A 19,799-nucleotide genomic window follows, 5' to 3' on the forward strand; every position below is an offset into this window, starting at 1 on the left:
TAACTTCAAAGTGATAGAGAGAGAGAAAGATCACAAACAGTAGCACTTGCTAATGTGTTCCCAGGATGCAGCCATTCCAACCAGACCCCTGGACCTTTGATACCGGCTTTGACAGAACATCCTGCAGAAGAAAAAAAATGAGCCATCACGAGCTATCAGCAGGACGCCACGCTCTCTTTGGGTAATAGGCAGTGAGCCCGGACAGGGTCGTATTGCTCTTCAACCTCTGAGATACTGAGAAGACGCTTTTGCTTGCACGGCAGATTTTACATAATAGCAATGTTGTAAAATAATATCAAAGAGTGGAAATCTGGGATGCGACACACAAGAATGAACAAACAATTTGGTATTGATGAGTGACAATGCCATTAACATGGCAGTATCTTACAAAGAATTACTTAAGTTACATCAGTTTTCTACCACTCAGCATATCAGAGCTGCCTCAGGTACACCATGGACAGGTCGCCAGTCTATCAGAGATAATGCACACAATTTAGAATTGCTAATTAGCATCAAATATACAGAAAGGAGCCATACAGGCACAGAGAGAACGTGCAAGAAAAGCCCAAGTGGATCTGAACTGAAACCTTTTTGCTGTGAGGAAGAAATACCACCCACATTAAATAGCATTTTGTTAAATTATTAAATTAATCTTTGATATTTTATTAAAGTACAACAAGTTAACTTTGGATTCAGCTTTTATTACAAAGCCATCCCTCCTTAACTCTGAGAAAGTAGGAAAGGTGCAGTCCTGTGAATCCAAAGAGTTGTGTTTTATTTTTACCAAAAAATAAACTGGTTTTTTTTGTATTTTTTGTCAGAAAAATTATTCGGCAGTACAGCTTTTCAGTTAAAAGCTGGAATTTCTATAAAAGGCTGGATGCTAACAAACCCCAAACCCTGACCCTGCATTGGTTCTGACCTGGTGGATATTGAAAGGGTAAAATAAGAATGTTTAAACTCATTTACTGGATTGTGTCCAGTTTCAGCTGTTGCCTAAACTACTTAAACAGATTTTCTTATCCTGTTTCACACTAGTTACTGGGAACATTCCTAAGTACTACTCACACAACACAGAGAAACTGATTAACAATCTGAGTCTATAAGTGTAAGAAAACAGTACTTTGACAGACAGTTGGCATTTGGAATTACAAATATGTTTAAGTGTTTTAAAAAAGTCAGATGCAAAAACACTTTATTTTAGGATAAACACCCTTAAAGTGATTCACACAATTTCACAAGGAATCTAGAGGACCTAGAGATGCTGCACTTGTTTTAAGTTACCCACAGCAGTACATCTGTAGCTTAGAAAGTGAGGAAGAAAATGTAGGCAAAAGAAAATGCAAGCCATGAAAACAAAGGAAGATGTGCTCATCGAACAAGTGAGAAAGGGTAAGAGATCGTTTTTCCACCCAAATGCAGTGGCAGCAGTGACCGCTCTGCCAGCTTGTGCCACATCAGTTTGAGGAGGTCAAGGCATCCGCTGGCAGGCTGCGTCTGGCCTGGTCTCACCACAAGAGGAGTACTGGTCCAGGGCCAAACCTCCAGGCCTGCCGCCTGCTCTCCCAGTAGAGGAACCCACACTTCACTTGCTTTTCACTGGGGGCAAGTCAGGGAACCGCTGGGGCGTGGGCTTCCAGCTCCAGAGCTGCACCCCTTCAAACCAACAGGAAGTGCAGGAGGTGACCCGGACCAGCTCTAACTGTCAACTAGCCAGCCAGAGCACAGGAAAAGGAGAGGTGACAGAGGCCAGGAGGGGAGAGGAGAGGAGAGGGGAGGAGAAGTCAGCGAGGAGAGGAGAAAGATGACAAGAGGTTAGGTGTGAGCTACCCAGGGAGACGTTTGTCCAGCAGCCTTACAGTATGAAGCAGCTCTACTGAGTCGGATGTTCTTACAGTTATCAGTGCAGCCTGCACTTGAGCACAAAGATACTAGAATTTTCTAAAGATCTACAAGTTAAACATTTAAAACTACATTTACAAAAAATGCTTAAAGTGCCAGTTGTTATTATTCCTGCTTAAATCTACTTAACAAAAGGTATTCCTGCTAACTGCTTGTTTAAAAAAAAAGTCACGTCTTCTCTTTTAATATAGTCTATACTGTTCTGGATTGCACTGCACAGAAATATACTTAGCTTACTCTCTGTATGCGTCTTGCTAAAGTCACAACACATAGCAGGGCACAATTATTAATGATTCACGGTCAGTATTATGGGACATGCCACTGGATGGCGCTGTTTCTTTTGGGGTACCTCTGAAAGCGCAAAGGATGATGGGGATCTGCAGGGGCATTCACGGAAGTGCTAGCTTGCATTGGTGTAATGTAGGTGTGCAATGCCATTTTTTGCTGCGTGGTCCGTTTTAAACGCAAGATGTGGAACAGTTAAGGCGACTGACTTCGCCGTTCATCTCAGAAGGATTCTGTATTCTGTCTTCTGCTGGATTAATGCACTGTATGTGTTTGAGTTCACACTTGTATTATAATATCTCCGTGGGTAAGAGGGAAAATGTACCTTTGGTAACTGTTTAAATTTGGCTCTGTATTTTAGCAGGAGAAGCCACTACAGTTATTCTTGCATTGCTAAATTTGTTTTGTTTCTGGATGGGTTTATATCAGTCACAAATTGACGCTAGACATCTTTGAGTTCCAGACGCTGATAAAGTTGGGAAAATAACCTGCAGTAGCAGTGGGTTACCAGTGCACAGGGCTGGTGCTGGATAAGAACTGTCTGTAACGATTTTATTTCCTTATTTTTACAACCTTTTTATTTTCTTCTGAGCGCTTACTTTATCATTCAGATTAAAAGAACCCCAAAGATAATCTGTGTTCTGGGCTGGTTAATTTAGCCAGGCTACAGTTGTGACAATAATGTAGCTAGTAATCAAAGTTTTGTTTATGTCATGGTCTGTGGCTTTTTGTCATTTTTAATTTTATTTGATGCTTTCTGTACTCCAGCTAAGTCTATACCTCTTTTATTTTGGTCCCCTTTTGTCTCGTGTGCCTTGTTGTTGCTTTGACTTCCTTTGTTAGTGTTTTACTTTGTTTCAGCTGTGTTTTGTTACCCTGGTGTTTCCACCTTCCTTTATTACCTCGTTTGTGTGTATAGGCTTACCCTTTGCTCTTTGTCTAAGCTTCTATTACCAACCCCTGTAGTAGTTGGTGTTAACCCCTTGCAATATACGTCTTTTAGTTTGAATTCACGAGATACTGGCATATATGCTTGAAACACAAATAATTTAATAAGTTAAAGTAAGGCTTCCAGTCCTACCACCTTTATGGGTCCCCTTAATCCTTTTTAGTATATCCAATTGGTTGGTCAACCATAAACAAGTGTAAAAATTGACAGTTTTGGAAGATCGTTGATGTTTCTATAAAAGTTGGTGCCTTCCTCCTGACAACCACAGGAACCTACTAGTAACCAAAGCAAATGCAAAAGGAAGTGTATAGTCCTTGTGAGTTGGGCATGTAACACACACTTTTCTCTGATGATTGGTCGTTGCCACAGGGGTCACTGACCGGTCTCTGAGGCATTAGCAATCAATTTCACAGCAACTGCCAGTCACCACATGCAACCAGTTGGGGTTGCTTAGCCATTGGAATTTTCCAGATTGTTGCCAACTTGTGTGTAGGCCTGTGTGAATGGTGCTAAGTCTTTGCAGGCAAGAGAGAAGGGAGTCAAGCACGTTCTGCTACTATATGTATTATGCCATCATATGCCATCATAAAGAAGACCTTTGATTTAATAATCAGGCACCCTTGCTGTCCCCGTCAATATAGCTGTGATATTAGATTAAAGATATTTTGTAAGTGTGGTGCTGCTACATAGTGTTTGTCCACTTTCTGTATTCTCATTGCCAGCTTAGCTGGTGAATATCAGAGTAGTGGTCACTGTTTTATCAGCATTTCTGAATCTCTTGTTCCTGTGAGCTAGTATCCAGTTCCTATGGTAAATGGTAAATGGACTGATTCTTATATAGCGCTTTTCTACTCTCCTGGAGTACTCAAAGCGCTCTATACAACATGCCACATTCACCCAATCACACCCATTCTCACAAGCACTTTATCTATACTGAGTGCTTTCTAACTACATTCACACACATTCATACTCCGATGGACACATCTGAGAGCAACTTGGGGTTAGTATCTTGCCCAAGGATATTTGACATGCAAACTGGAGGAGCCAAGGATCGAACCACCAACCTTCCGATCAGTAGGTGACCTGCTCTACCTCCTGAGCTACAGCCACCCCTGTAGCTCAGGGGATGCTGTAGCATCAACTACACACCCCTATGTGTGTAGTTGATGATGTTTGCATTTTCAAGATGATTATTATTTCATACAAACAAATATTTTATAACAACACATAACTATTAACTAATGTACAATTTACGCCATATATCACGATATGTTATACAAATCCTTTTGACAAAAAACTCATGGTTCTACCCTTAGGGTTATTCTATGATTGTAATCCACACAACGCCTGTCATAGGAAACATCCTCACATGTTTATATCATTTCTGGCCAAGATATTTTTGTTGCCTGATGTTCATGTTTCTTCAGATATGGTAGAAACCCAGTTAGCAAACTAGTATCTTTCCAATTTTAAATTCTTATTTGGTCTGAAGGAGGCATTTGATGTCCAGTCCTTTATCTGATTATTCAGAATATATTTAATATAGAAATAAGATACATTATTGAAGGATGATCATTGTGTAAAAATGTAAAGCATACAAAGCAAAAAAGCAAAAATACAAGCATCATGTAAAGGAACACATTTTATATTGCATGGGATGAAAGAGCTTGAATAAGAAGTCCGTTAGCGTCAACATTTACGTCTTAATTTTCTGTTGAGATCACTCAGCAGAATTTATAAATAAAAGAAAGAATATTTTAGGTAATATTACTCATCAGCAAGGACATAAGCTGAACGACAAAGCCTCTTGGTGGCAGGTGCGAATATGTGTGTCTGTGGAGAGCGTTTCACAGGGTGAAAGAGAAAATGTGTGTGTTGCTGTCTGCATAATATGCTTGAGTGTGTTTATTTGTACACTGTGTGCGTAGATGTCCATGAGACGGATGTGCGTGTGAGCGTGCAGCTCCCAGCGCCCGGCGGTGGTGGCCCGTTATTGAGCCTTTGAGAGGCAAAGAGGCTGATAAATTCAAACTCTTTGTGTAATTGTCTTTCGCATCTGAATACAAATCCCCACTGCTTATGATTCATCATATTTATTTTTTTATTTCCTCCGGCAACATCTTTTATTAGTTGTGCACTCAGCGGCGAGATTTAATTTCTGCAGGAGGGGACAACAGCGTCGGCTTGATGATTATTATTGAGAATGTGATACTACAGAGGCTGAAATAAAATCTATAGTGCATTAAAGTGACAGATTAGGAGGGGCGGAGGGTTCATTTACAAGTGTTAAGACATCAGTGGCTAATGCCCTGCAACGCCAAATAGCAATCCACCCTGGTCATTGCTCTGCAGGAGTGTGTTTGAGGAGAACAGCATGAGAGAGTGTATGAAGGGTGTGGGTGCATGCACGCGTGCGTGTGGGTGTGCATCTGTGTGTCTGCTTGCAGAAGGAGTGAGTGTGTATGTTATGCTCAACAGGGAGCCTCTAGTGGAGATATCTGAGCATTGCTTGAAGGAAGGGAGACTGTGCAAGTCACAGAGAGATAAGAGCTGGCCCAAGATCTTAAAATTACTCAACAACATCAAACTGTGGAAATATATCCCCTGCTGCCTAAATACTCGGCTTGTTTTAAGGAAAACATGCTGTTGTGGAATATCAATGACATGATGAGCTTTGGTTGTGTTTTTTTGTTTTTGTTTTTTTTGGGGGGGCTGGGTTCGAGTAACATTTACACATAAGGAGAGTTGACAAATACCAGCAAGGTTTTTAACTATTGTAACTTGGTCCCTAATGATGATTATTGCTGAACATTATAAAACTATAGCAACCACTCAATTTCCTTTATGTCTAAAAACTCCCGTTCAATCAGGAAGAAAAAAAACAATGCATCACAATTACTTGCTCTAGTCAGACTGTTTATATGTATTTGTAGTTTTTTGTTTGTTTGTGTTATATGTTTGCGAGTCACAGTGGTGTGCAGATGACCATATCCATCTCTTTGTGATTTAATTCCTGCTTCGAAAGGATGATGCAAAATGTTAAAAACGTCAAACAATGGCAAAGTGTTTTTTCAAACATCACATTGGATGAATAAAGAAAAGGACAGAGAAAGGAGGACAGATGGAGCAAAGTTCGTGAATCAGGAAGTAAGGGTAGCTGTGAAGAGGAGTGGAATGAGACAGACGAGATGCCTGTGGAGATGTCTAGGAGAGAGGGCAGTGGACTTTTTCACCACAATTTTGAGCTCAGGTGGGAGTATTCATAGACTTATAATGTTTGCAGACAACACTGTAATCTATAGTGAGAGTAGAGAGCATGGATGTGTTTGTGGATGGTAGTCTGGGAAGGTGGAGGGATGCACTAGAGAGAAGAGGAATGAAAGTCAGTACACAGCACATTTATGTGATTGAGAGGGAGACAGGTGGAAAGGTGAATATGTAAGGAGTAGAGAGATTTATTAAAATTTCGCAGAATGGATTGAAAATCAGTACAACAGAGAGACTGCTCAGGTTGAGCCATCTGGAGACAAAGTTAGAGAGGGGAGACCTGTTCAGAGGAGGGGTAGTGGATATACTGGACAAAGGATATGTCCAACCCTTATTAGACAGCATGCCATCTGCAATCGTCGACTTATATATGCAAATGTATCAAAGTTTAAATCCACCCAAATTAACTGGGCTCTGAAACCTTTTTCAGAGAAAGTTGGTTTGTTAATTGTTATACTCTGAGAGACTGCTAGAAAAAAAGTACAAAACACCCAGTAAGCAAATACAAGCTATTGCTGAGACTGAGTATAAGAGGACTGATGTGGACAGAGGTGGCTGGAAAAAATGCTGTGTTTCACTTTTAGCAGCACTGGCTGTCCCAGCTTTTGGCTCTGTCAGTGTGGACAGCCGTGCCAAAACAATCCAGAAACTGTTCCAAAGCTCAGCACTTCTCTACACAGGTAGTACTTACGTTATCATAGTGACATCACAACAACTATCACTGCACCTTCATCCAAATGTTGCTGAGATTTAACAGAAATTTACAACATTTTTTGAGCATACACAATAAATGATCACAGTTTAAACACTAATTTTAAGATTAATGAAACAGGTTGAACTCAACCCCCATGTTTAAGTTTGGATTTTTTTTTTTTACCCCAACAGTCTTTGAAACTAAATTAAGTGACTTTTCATTTTCTTAATTGCACCAGAAAGTCTTTTGTGATAAAAACCAAAGCAAATGAAACCAAAACTAACTACCTCCATGCCAAGATAGAATGGACAATGGATACTTTGGACTCCTTGATAACTTTTACCACTTCTGGCATTTTTTTATGTCATTTACTGAAATTAATAGCACAGTAACTGTTGCCTTTATGAAGAGTGACCTGCTGAAATCTTCCTGAGACTTCTTTTACTTCTAAATGGAAGATAGAACTATCATCATTTCTACAAAAAAGAAAGAAAAATGTCACTGCAATTCATTCTCAAACATTGGTGTTTGAAGCTGGTTGAGAATGATGACAATGGACAGTCGTGAACCATCTGCATGCGCATCCTCAGTAAATGACTGAATAACAATGGAGACACAAGAAGAGGAAGATGAAATTAGCTCTAATGATATAATGGCTGCTCTCTTTAGAGCTGACATGTTGAGTCACTCTGCGACCGGTCAAGTCGCATCGATTTTCATCAGGGGTAGAAACCTGATCTACACTCGGTCCTCTTTAACCAACTTGTCTCTCTCTCAGATGCCCCCAGATATTTATGTCTACTGTCTGATTCTGCCAAGCGGGGGCTTAATCAGATCCAGAATGAACACCATCAGTATTCAAGCCAGCTGCTGGGAAGAAAAAAGAGATAAAGTGAGCTAAGACACTGAGCAGGAGAGTAGACGAGGACCGAGCGACAAAAAACATGGAGGGCAGAGGCACATGATAAAGCCACAACAGCATGTGTTAGAGCACTGATGAGGGATGAAAAGCCACATGACTTCAAATGGTTTCTGAAAGTGAAAGAAGGTTTGGAAAGAAGTGTATTGTGTCACTAAAACATTTCTTTGAGTGTCTGGTTACCTGGCGAGGCTTCATCTCTCAAGAAAAAAACAAAAAAAGGGAAAGGGGCAGCTTACCTGGGTCCAGTTACACTAATTACTATTTATTCATCTTAGTTGTTAAGGCCACTTTAAGTGCACATATGATCGTGGATGCTGCCCAGCGTTATGGAGTATTTCGCTAATAGAATCATTTAAAATCTTTTTTTAGGATAAATATCACATTAAATTTGAAATATACAGACATAAGAAAGACTTCCAAATACGATCTCTGATTTTAGTCCCTAATGTGTGTTCTTTTCTAAATCAGATGCTTTAAAATAAAAAAAACAACAACTTTGCAGCACAAACAGAGTTCTGATTATCAACAAGGAGTCTTCAGGTGACACAATAAAAGTCAGTCAGTGTGTTTTTCTCTTCTACATTTGGCACATGTCAAATCCTAGAGACAAAGGTCAGAATCCTAATAACTCTAACAAGCTGAATTTCACTTACCTACCAATAAGATGTGTGCAGACTAATTTTCCTCCACCATGTGATATCTGCCTGTGCAACTAAAAAAAACATTCAAACTGCCAAGGTATCACTTTTAACATGTTTGGAAATTAGAGGACATGAACTTCCTGTTTCAGCCCTTTCTCTCATTTTCCCCCTTCACCGCGACCGTTCGGCTGCCCGATCTGCAGTCATCCGCAGTGTAATTGTGCGATCTGATTGTGATTTCTTTACCATGTTTCACTGTGCTGCACTCTCCCAGTGAACCTTCACTGATCCGTATCAAATCTGCAGGTCAGCTGGGCTCTCAGAGATCTCCCCTGCCTTAAAGTTGTGTTACACAAATGTGCTGGATACATATTTCAGTTAATTAGATGCACACGGGATGGGTGTAGGTGCAAGAGTGGAGATGGGGCTACAAAACATTTATCACAGGGCTACTTCCATCAGTGCATATTGGGATTACAAATATCGGTATGCTTTACATCTAATTTTCAATCTCTTCCTTCCCAAAACCACACACACGGCAGAGCAGTGTTACAGGCAGAGTGAGCTTCTATTATGTGGAGCCCACGGTGCATTAACAGCAGCAGCAGGCGTCGGCTCTCACATCTGATCACACTAAATCAGACAAATGTGGACGAGAGGTGAAGGGAGAGAGGGGAGGGAGGGGGGAGGTGGTGGAGGGGTGGTCTGGAGGGATCTGCGAGGGATGAGCTGACTGTCAATGTCTAAGCGTGACACGTACGCCCGTTGCAGGAACCAAACAAAAGTAGCAAAACTCGTGAGACACACACAAAAACACACGCGACGCAAACTCTGTTGCTAGACATCAACACCAAGTTCACATGTCACATGCCAGGGGCGTCTGCTTAGCATATTGCAGTCAACACCTCATCTCAATTACTTCTAGCGGGTAAATATATAAATAAAAGGAGAGCCGACATAATCAGAAATCAGTATGTGAGCCCCCGCCGTCCCCGAAGACCTAAGCTCCTCAGATCTTCTTTGTCATTTCTGGGGCTGGGAAACCAGTGGGCCTGTGGAGGTCACAGAGCTCAGGCCTCATCAGCAGGGCTAATTTGATTGTGGCGGAACAATGGCTGGCGTAGCTGAGCCTGGCACTGGCCTGCTGACGAGGTGCATATTAATGCGTCGTGGATGCTGGGGCAGCTTTGCCCTGCACAGGAAGGGCATACTAAGGGTACTGAGGACTCGGGCGTTAAATACTCCTGCCAACGCTGCTGCAAGGGTTCAATTCTGTGTTTTGTTTACTTGGGAAAAAAAACAAATTTCTGTTTTACTTACTTGTAAAACTAATTTTATTTTAACAATGTCTTAATCAAGGGTTAAAGCTAGCCAGAATGATCATGAACAGTGTTCTAGCCATTTACCCCCCGATCCCTGTCATGCAAACTAAGCGGGGCAGCCATTAAAGGACTTGTTTTTCCAAAGGTGCAAAGTAATTTCAAATACATTTCCAGCATGGCTCATTACAGGTTGCCAGCTCTAAAGCTTTTGGCATGTGACACACACTCCTTCAGTGTTGCATTGTTTTGCTGATCAAAAGAATCTTGGGACAAACAAGTGTTGCTATCCCATCGATAAAAACATTTAGTCAAAACACAAAATTGAGTTTGCATGCTTGAGTCTGGTTTGACAACAAAGTAACAGAAGCAAAACTTGTGGTTGTTTCTTCCAGCTGTTTAACTTTATTAAATACCATCAGTTCACAGAAGCCATATGCAAGTCTTTATAGTGACAGGGTTGCATCTTTTACACATTGCAGCTGAGGCTCTTCTAGTTATCTGATTATCACAACTCATACAAAGCTGCCTACAGTTGGTCCATTATAAACCGTTATGCAACCCATCTCGGCCCCAGCACATCCTTATCTCGTTTCATTAATACCTGCTCTGTTGTGTACTGGGGGCCTTGCTGCCACTCTTCCCGACTCCTGGCTTTCTATGTAAACACAGGGAAGAGCAGAGATGTCCCAGACCAGAACTACATTAACATATATTTCCATCTGCAATCATTTATATCATCCTTTCAGCCATTGTGGTTCTGACTGAACACAAGTATAATCTAAGATTCTACACATTTAGCTTTTAAAATGGACTGGCGAACAGCTCGGTAAATACTACTGAGCGATGTCCAGCTTGTGCGAAGGTAAAGGAGCATTATTTACTTCAGCCTTTTTTTTGTTACAGTTTTTTTAGCTCTATTTGTGGGATGTGACTGTCATTTTCATCGTTGGTCATGGAGCCGGATGTATATACAGTGGGGCAAAAAAGTATTTAGTCAGCCACCGATTGTGCAAGTTCCCCCACTTAAATTGATGACAGAGGTCAGTAATTTGCACCAGAGGTACACTTCAACTGTGAGAGACAGAATGTGAAAAAAAAATCCATGAATTCACATGGTAGGATTTGTAAAGAATTTATTCGTAAATCAGGGTGGAAAATAAGTATTTGGTCACCTCAAACAAGGAAAATCCCTGGCTCTCACAGACCTGTACTGTCTTCTGTAAGAAGCTTTTCTGTCCCCCACTCGTTACCTGTATGAATGGCACCTGTTTGACCTCATCATCTGTATAAAAGACACCTGTCCACAGCCTCAACCAGTCAGACTCCAAACTCTGCCATGGCCAAGACCAAAGAGCTTTCGAAGGACACCAGGAAAAGAATTGTAGACCCGCACCAGACTGGGAAGAGTGAATCTACAATAGGCAAGCAGCTTGGTGTGAAAAAATCAACTGTGGGAGCAATCATCAGAAAATGGAAGACATACAAGACCACTGATAATCTCCCTCGATCTGGGGCTCCACGCAAGATCTCATCCCGTGGGGTCAAAATGATCATGAGAACGGTGAGCAAAGATCCCAGAACCACACGGGGGGACCTGGTGAATGACCTGCAGAGAGCTGGGACCAAAGTAACAAAGGTCACCATCAGTAACACACTACAACGGCAGGGAATCAAATCCCGCAGTGCCAGACGTGTTCCGCTGCTGAAGCCAGTGCATGTCCAGGCCCGTCTGAAGTTTGCCAGAGAGCACATGGATGATACAGCAGAGGATTGGGAGAATGTCATGTGGTCAGATGAAACCAAAGTAGAACTTTTTGGTATAAACTCAACTCGTCGTGTTTGGAGGAAGAAGAATACTGAGTTGCATCCCAAGAACACCATACCTACTGTGAAGCATGGGGGTGGAAACATCATGCTATGGGGCTGTTTTTCTGCCAAGGGGACAGGACGACTGATCCGTGTTAAGGACAGAATGAATGGGGCCAAGTATCGTGAGATTTTGAGCCAAAACCTCCTTCCATCAGTGAGAACTTTGAAGATGAAACGAGGCTGGGTCTTCCAACATGACAATGATCCAAAACACACCGCCCGGGCAACAAAGGAGTGGCTCCGTAAGAATTCAATTCAATTTCAATTCAATTTTATTTATATAGCGCCAAATCACAACAAATGTCGCCTCAAGGCGCTTCATAGATACAGAGAAAAGCCCAACAATCATATGACCCCCTATGAGCAAGCACTTTGGCGACAGTGGGAAGGAAAAACTCCCTTTTAACAGGAAGAAACCTCCGGCAGAACCAGGCTCAGGGAGGGGCGGCCATCTGCTGCGACCGGTTGGGGTGAGAGAAGGAAGACAGGATAAAAGACATGCTGTGGAAGAGAGACAGAGATTAATAACTGGTATGATTCAATACAGAGAGGTCTATTAACACATAGTGAGTGAGAAAGGTGACTGGAAAGGAAAAACTCAATGCATCATGGGAATCCCCCGGCAGCCTACATCTATTGCAGCATAACTAAGGGAGGATTCAGGGTCACCTGGTCCAGCCCTAACTATATGCTTTAGCAAAAAGGAAAGTTTTAAGCCTAATCTTAAAAGTAGAGATAGTGTCTGTCTCCCGAATCCAAACTGGAAGCTGGTTCCACAGAAGAGGGGCCTGAAAACTGAAGGCTCTCCCTCCCATTCTACTTTTAAATACTCTAGGAACAACAAGTAGGCCTGCAGAGCGAGAGCGAAGTGCTCTAATAGGGTAATATGGTACTACAAGGTCATTAAGATAAGATGGGGCCTGATTATTTAAGACCTTGTATGTGAGGAGCAGGATTTTGAATTCAATTCTGGATTTAACAGGAAGCCAATGAAGGGAAGCCAAAACAGGAGAAATATGCTCTCTCTTTCTAGTCCCTGTCAGTACTCTTGCTGCAGCATTTTGGATTAACTGAAGGCTTTTCAGTGAGTTTTTTGGACATCCTGATAATAATGAATTGCAGTAGTCCAGCCTGGAAGTAATAAATGCATGAACTAGTTTTTCAGCATCACTCTGAGACAGGATATTTCTAATTTTAGAGATGTTGCGCAAATGGAAGAACGCAGTCTTACATATTTGTTTAATATGTGCGTTGAAGGACATATCCTGGTCAAAAATGACTGAGGTTCCTCACAGTGTTACTGGAGGCCAAGGTAATGCCATCCAGAGTAAGAATCTGGTTAGATACCATATTTCTAAGCTTTTCAGCACCGAGTACAATGACCTCAGTTTTATCTGAGTTAAAAAGCAGAAAGTTAGTGGCCATCCAAGTCTTTATGTCTTTAAGACATTCCTGCAGTTTAACTAATTGGTGTGTGTTATCTGGCTTCATGGACAGATAGAGCTGGGTGTCATCTGCATAGCAGTGAAAATGTATGCTATGTCTTCTAATGATGCTGCCTAGGGGAAGCATGTATAATGTAAACAGAATTGGTCCTAGCACTGAAGATTTGAAAGTCCTGGAGTGGCCTAGCCAGTCTCCAGACCTCAACCCCATGGAAAATCTGTGGCGGGAGTTGAAAGTCCGTGTTGCTCGGCGACAGCCCCAAAACATCACTGCTCTTGAGAAGATCTGCATGGAAGAATGGGCCAAAATACCAGCTACTGTGTGTGCAAACCTGGTAAAGACCTATAGTAAACGTTTGACCTCTGTTATTGCCAACAAAGGTTATGTTACAAAGTATTGAGTTGTATTTTTGTTATTGACCAAATACTTATTTTCCACCCTGATTTACGAATAAATTCTTTACAAATCCTACCATGTGAATTCATGGATTTTTTTTTCACATTCTGTCTCTCACAGTTGAAGTGTACCTCTGGTGCAAATTACTGACCTCTGTCATCATTTTAAGTGGGGGAACTTGCACAATCGGTGGCTGACTAAATACTTTTTTGCCCCACTGTAGTGGGTTTCTTTAAAAAGAGCATTGCAGCACAGTTCAGGCTTGCAAAGCTTCATCTGAACGATTCAAGACTTCTGGAATAATGTGCTTTGGACAAACAAGGCCACAGGACCTAGGCACCTTAAAGTCACTGAGTCAACCATGAATTCTTCTGTATACAAAAGTATTCTAGAGTCAGATGTGAGGCCATCTGTCTCACAGCTAAAGCCTTGCCAAATGTTTGTCATACTACAGGACAGTGATTCCAGCTGTACAACTGAATGAATAAAAAAGAAAAGAACCAAGGTTCCAAAGTTCACACCTCGTCATGATTGAAATAATGATGCAGGACCTTTAGCATGCACGAATTACTCCTAAAAGGTAAGGTAACACAGTATTATGAAGAACAGTGGGCCAAAATTCACCCAAAACAAAGCAAGAGGCTCAAAAAGTCATACAGAAAATCATTACTCCAAATTAATGCTGCTACAGCCAACTGAATCATGAGGTGTACTACACTTCCTTCAAACTTAGGCAAAATCCAGGTTATTCCTAAGTGTATGTTTAGTAGTGGATAAAGCCTATAGTAAGGGCTGGATCAGGTGCAATAGGCCTAGGCTGCTACAGTCTTGTCATGATGCACTGAGTGTTCCTTCTTCATACACCTCTTTAATATCTGTGTTTATACACCACTCTGGATTAAATCATTAGTTATTGTTATTTAGCTCATTATTTAGCTATTATTAATCTCTGACTCTTCTACACAGGGTTTGTTGGTCCTGTCATCCTCCCCTCACCCCCAACCAGTCAAGGCAGATGGTTGCCCCTCCCTGAGCCTGGTTCTCCTGGTTTTCTTTCTGTTAAAAGGAAGTTTTTCCTTCTCACTGCTGCCAAATGCTTGTTCCTAGGTGGGTTGTCCAATTGTTGGAGTATTCTGTCTATTACTGTAGGGTCTTTACCTTATAACATAAAGCACCTTGAGGTAACTATTGTTGTGATTTGGCGCTATACAAATAAAACGGAATTGATCCAAACTGAATAATTTCTATTGTTAGCAAGAAACCAAAAAGACAACACATAAATAAAACAGGTTGCAAACTACCAGAGGGTTCTTTAAAGGGAATCACATTAATGCCGATGCTGCATTTAACTTATATTAGTCCAATTAAATAAACTCCAAAAGCGCAATCAACTGTGCTCACTATCCACCACATCCATCGGTGGGCAGGCATGAACAAAACCCAGCACTGCATCTTCTCCTGAGATGTGAGCATACTAATGGCTAGTGTAGCTTAGCATAACCCCTTAGTCCCACACTGAGGCATACTAATGTCGTTGAAGCCAATCGCGTCCCTGCCTCACTAAAGAGCATACTAATTACCAAGGCTGCCCTTCTTTGTGACCTTGGCAGGTCACTTAGCAGTGTGATCAGTCCCTGACTCCTAATAAAGACACTTTAACAGGGTGAGCCACGAGGGCAGAGAGCTTTTTTACTCCACGCTCTCCCTCACTCACTTTCAATTCAGTTTAATGGTGTGGTTTTAGTTTGAGAGCAGCATGGTATAAGGTGGTGAAAAAACCGAGCCATTTAATTTAGCAAAACGAACACTAGTAGAAAAGAACCAAATGATTTCTAATTCATAGCCAAAAACTTGATTCTTTGCATTCATTTTGACACATCCATGATGACCACAGGTGTAATTAATGTCATTATTAAAGCCCTGGTACATCCTTTGTACAATGGAATTGCTAAAAACACCATAACTGATTGTATCAATTACACCTGTGTTAACTCTGTGAAGATCTGTTCAAATTGCTAAAGAGTCTACTTTTTTAACCTTTCATTAACTTTAAACCCTGCTTTGTATAGAAACTAATGGTGTACCAAAATACCCATGAACACATAAACATTTGCTGAAGTATTTCTAGAAAATCGAAAATCAAATCAAAAACAATTTGCTTTAAAATCATAAAGAGCTGTGAAAAGGGATTCTCTGGTCAAATTCGTCATCCAGTCATCAATTATGGAAGTTGTCCAGGTCCTTAAGCAGTAGAAAAAGCCCCAGATCATCACTCTACCACCACTATGTTGGACTGTTGATATGTTAGTTTAATGAAATGTTATGTTAGTTCTATGGCAGATGGGTACAAACCTTCCAAAAAGTTCCAACTTTGGTCTCATTAGGTGACAGAACATTTTCCCAAAAGTCTTGGCGATCACCGAGATGTTTTGGGGCAACAGTAAGATGAGCTTTTTCTCTCAGAATCAGAATCAGAAGACTTTATTTATCCCCAAGGGGCAATTAACAAACAACAGAGCAGCATAACGAAGATAGGGACAATAAGAACAGGCAATAAGAGTGAAATAATAAATACACAGAATATACAGTATATAACAGTTTTGTTATTCTTGAGTTATGAACACTCAATATAACTGAGGCATAGAAGAATTGGAGAATTGGCCATTGATCAGTGGTCTTTGATCAATGGTCATGAGAATTTGCATGACTAAGATTAAGGAACTGACCTCCCAGCCAGTTGTTCCCTCAGTGGGCTGGTTTCAGTCATTATGCAAATGTATTCTTTATAAGATTGGGGAAACCTGCAGTCAGCTGAGACTGAAGAAGTCACTTGGATGAGTGACGAAACGTTTCTCTCACAAAACGCTACGTCCAGATGAACAGAATCAACTTTTTGGAGAAGAATTGGAGTTGTTTAGATGTTGCGGGCTCTTGTGTGACCTCCTGGATGAGTTATCAGTGCATTCTTGGAGTAATTTTGGTAGCCCAGTGACTTCTAGATTTCTTCATTTGGTATAATGGCTCTCACCTTGGTTCACTGAAAGCCTTGAAAATGGCTTCTAGACGTGTTAATAACTTTGTTTCTCGGCTGTTCCTTTAGATTTTAACCCAATGCTCTGTGGGGTTTTTTGTTGTTGTTGTTGTTTTTAGATCTTTTACCCTACTTCACTTTGTCAGAAAGCTTCTATTTAAGTAATTTCTTGATTCAACAGGTCTGGCAACAAGCAGGTCCAATTTATCTATGATTAAATGACTTCAAATTAAATTACTTTTTCACACGAGTTCACACGAGGTTGAGATATGTTTTTCCCTTTAAGAACTGAATCATTATTTAAGAACTGCATTTTGTATTTTACTTGTGTTGTCTTTGCGAACTATTAAAAATTGTTTGACAATCTGAAATATGGAAATGTGATAAATGCGCAAAAAAAAAATCAGGAAGGAGGTAAATACTTTTCCATAGTACTGTATGTAAGAACTACAAAAGGTTTTGTAGTTCTTTTTTTAAGATGTACTGTACATTTGTGATGAAAGTGATGAAAGTATGCATTTTAAATAGGTGTGAAGTTAGATGTGCACTTGAATGATCTCATATGCTATTCATGGGCAGAAACACCTGGCTGACTTCTTAGAATCGATGGAAAGACACCAGTAGCTCAGAAATATTTCTCTTCACAGTGGCAGTGAACAGCAGAGGAGTACACATGCCAAACCTTAAGGCAGATGGGCTAAAGCAGCAGAAGACCACTCCTGTCAGTCAAACAGAAAAGTCTGACTTTGCAAAGGGCTCAAACTCACCAAAACTGGACAGTTGATGGCTGGTCTGACGGACTGCCATTTCCGCTGAGACTGGAGGGGCAGAAACTGGTGTCAGTGTTAATAATGTGGGTAGCTTTCTAAGGTGGTGGTGTGGAAAAGATTTTTCTTGGAAAAATTTGGGACTCTTGGTGTATTTGGCTCTACATCTGCAGTTTTTTTTGTGCTTCACACAGGTCTAGTTTAGCCACATCACTTTAGTCTCAGGTCTACTTCATACAGGCCCTCATCGAGCCCAGGTCATGACATCTGGCCCTTGTCTGGCATACAGATCATTGGTTTGTGCCACTGCGTATCGTTACTAACTATGTGAATTCTCCCATGACTACATTGTATTTTAATGGCAGTATACAGAATTAAAATGAAAAAAAAAAATTCTGGAAGAGGAAAGGAAAGCCACCTTAATTGGTGGTCTCTATTAATATTTTCCTTCAGTAGGCCTACGTTATATTATGTTAATAATTCCAGAACAGAGTCTGCCATGTGTAGTGCAGACCGGGGCAGCGGTATGAAAAATAGTCAAATGAGAGACAGAAAAGCTCCATAAGTCACAAAAAGAAATCGTATAATTACACATGGTCAGAGCTATTAATAGCACCAGTATTCATAACATGAATAAAAAGGGGGTTTTAATTCATTATTAGGGCAGTACAACTACCTTATTTTATTTGCTATTAATATCAGTTTCTTTTGTGTTTGTGAATTCACTCTATTAAACTTGGATAAATTCATTTTTATTTATATAGCACCAAGCCAAAACCACAGCTGCCTCAAGGTGCTTTATATTGTAAGGTAAAAAACATACAATAGTTGACCAAAACAATCAGACAGCCCCCACTTGGCAACAGTGGGAAGGAAAAACTTTTGACAGGAAGAAAGCTCTGGTAGAACCAGGCTCAGGGAGAGGCAGCTATCTGCTGTGACCAGCTGGTGGTGAGGGAAGAGAGGCAGATCTGCACATTTGCTTCAAGTTCTTTCTTTTGAAATCTCTCTGTGTGAAAAGGGCATTCACATAATACTATACTTTACTAAAAGGTGTGGCTATGAGAGACCTGCAGAAATTATGTAATAGAATCGTGTCAACATAATACAATATATTCCGTGAAACGCACAAGTGTTCGTTAACTTGTGCAATGATTTTTGAAACAGTTCATGAGTAGGCAGCAAAACTGCTAATAGGTTTTTTCTCTGCATGTGCATTGTGTTTTTTCCCCCACTGTACTGTACATTTGTTGACTCGCATCCTGTGTTTGATACTTTAAAAAGAAGCATCAAACATTTCCACATTTTCCTTCTCTCCTTCTACGTTCACACAGACACACAGTTTTTTGTCCCTCTGCTTGATCCTTCTCCATTTCCATCTGTCCCTCTCTGTCTCTCTCCCCCACCCCTTCCATCCATCCTTCTCTCTAGTGGCGCTGGACACACAGGTAGTGAAGCAGCAGGCGGTGTGGTGCTGGATAATTACCTAGTGTTTGGAGCTCCACAGGAGCCTGGGCCATCCGGGGAGAGGAGGAGGGGGGACAGCGGCAAGCCTGGCTGTATTTATAATGCACTCCGCTAACAGTACACTCCAACACTTTGCCAGTGGAAATGCAGGCCTGAATAAATGGGCTTTTGTTGCCACCTGAAAAGGAAACGTAAGAAGATGCACTTTTCATCTGCCTCTTTACCCCTCATTTTTCATGCTGCTGACTCTCAGCCATACCCACCCCCCCACTCCTGCTGTTTCTCCCTTCATTTACCTGCAAATTCCGCCCTCAGACAGTTTTACACAAGACAATTTTACACAAGAAAACATAGTGTAGAGATGCTTATGACTGGGATTAAGTTTGTTTGTTTGTTTGCCTGAATGGTGCTGAGGCTTTGTGCACACCATGGGAAATATGATCCATAGCTGTCAAGAAAAGCAGATGAGGTGATGAACAAATACTCATAAAAATGCACACAAACACACACACACACACACACACACACACACACACACACACACACACACACACATACGCAAACACACACACACGCATACACGCACACCAGTCACATATCTGTGACTTCAGAGGACATTTAAATTACTTGCATTAATTTCCTGGAGACAATGAAAAACTGAGTTATGCTATCAATACTTGCTTTTTGCTACCATAAAATACATAACCATAATTTGACTGTGTGAATCTCAGGCTATATAAAAAGACCAACATAACCATGATATTGCCACATGCCTTCTGAACTCCACATTTTTAACCTGCAAGAATTATAAAAGAAGCAGCCTAAAGGTGCAAATAGAATT

The 19,799-nt window shown here is 41.0% G+C and overlaps 1 protein-coding gene across 4 annotated transcripts in view; it reads right to left on the reverse strand.

The window, feature by feature from the left end:
• LOC102779806 (uncharacterized) overlaps window positions 1-19,799 on the reverse strand; it is a 407,388-nt gene that overhangs the window by 216,965 nt on the left and 170,624 nt on the right. Inside the window, exons 3-5 of one of the 4 annotated variants that reach the window (XM_087849803.1) lie at window positions 18,978-19,136; window positions 17,488-17,542; window positions 8,547-8,553 (exon numbers count right to left, since the gene is read on the reverse strand). The exons of the other annotated variants lie outside the window; for them this stretch is intronic. Coding sequence (XP_087705929.1) covers window positions 8,547-8,553; window positions 17,488-17,542; window positions 18,978-19,136 — 221 coding nt within the window. The remainder of the gene's footprint in view (window positions 1-8,546; window positions 8,554-17,487; window positions 17,543-18,977; window positions 19,137-19,799) is intronic. 4 annotated transcript variants of the gene reach the window in all.

The sequence above is a fragment of the Neolamprologus brichardi genome, chromosome 13 (assembly GCF_056152115.1).
Source record: "Neolamprologus brichardi isolate AB-2024 chromosome 13, ASM5615211v1, whole genome shotgun sequence".
NCBI lineage: Eukaryota > Metazoa > Chordata > Actinopteri > Cichliformes > Cichlidae > Neolamprologus > Neolamprologus brichardi.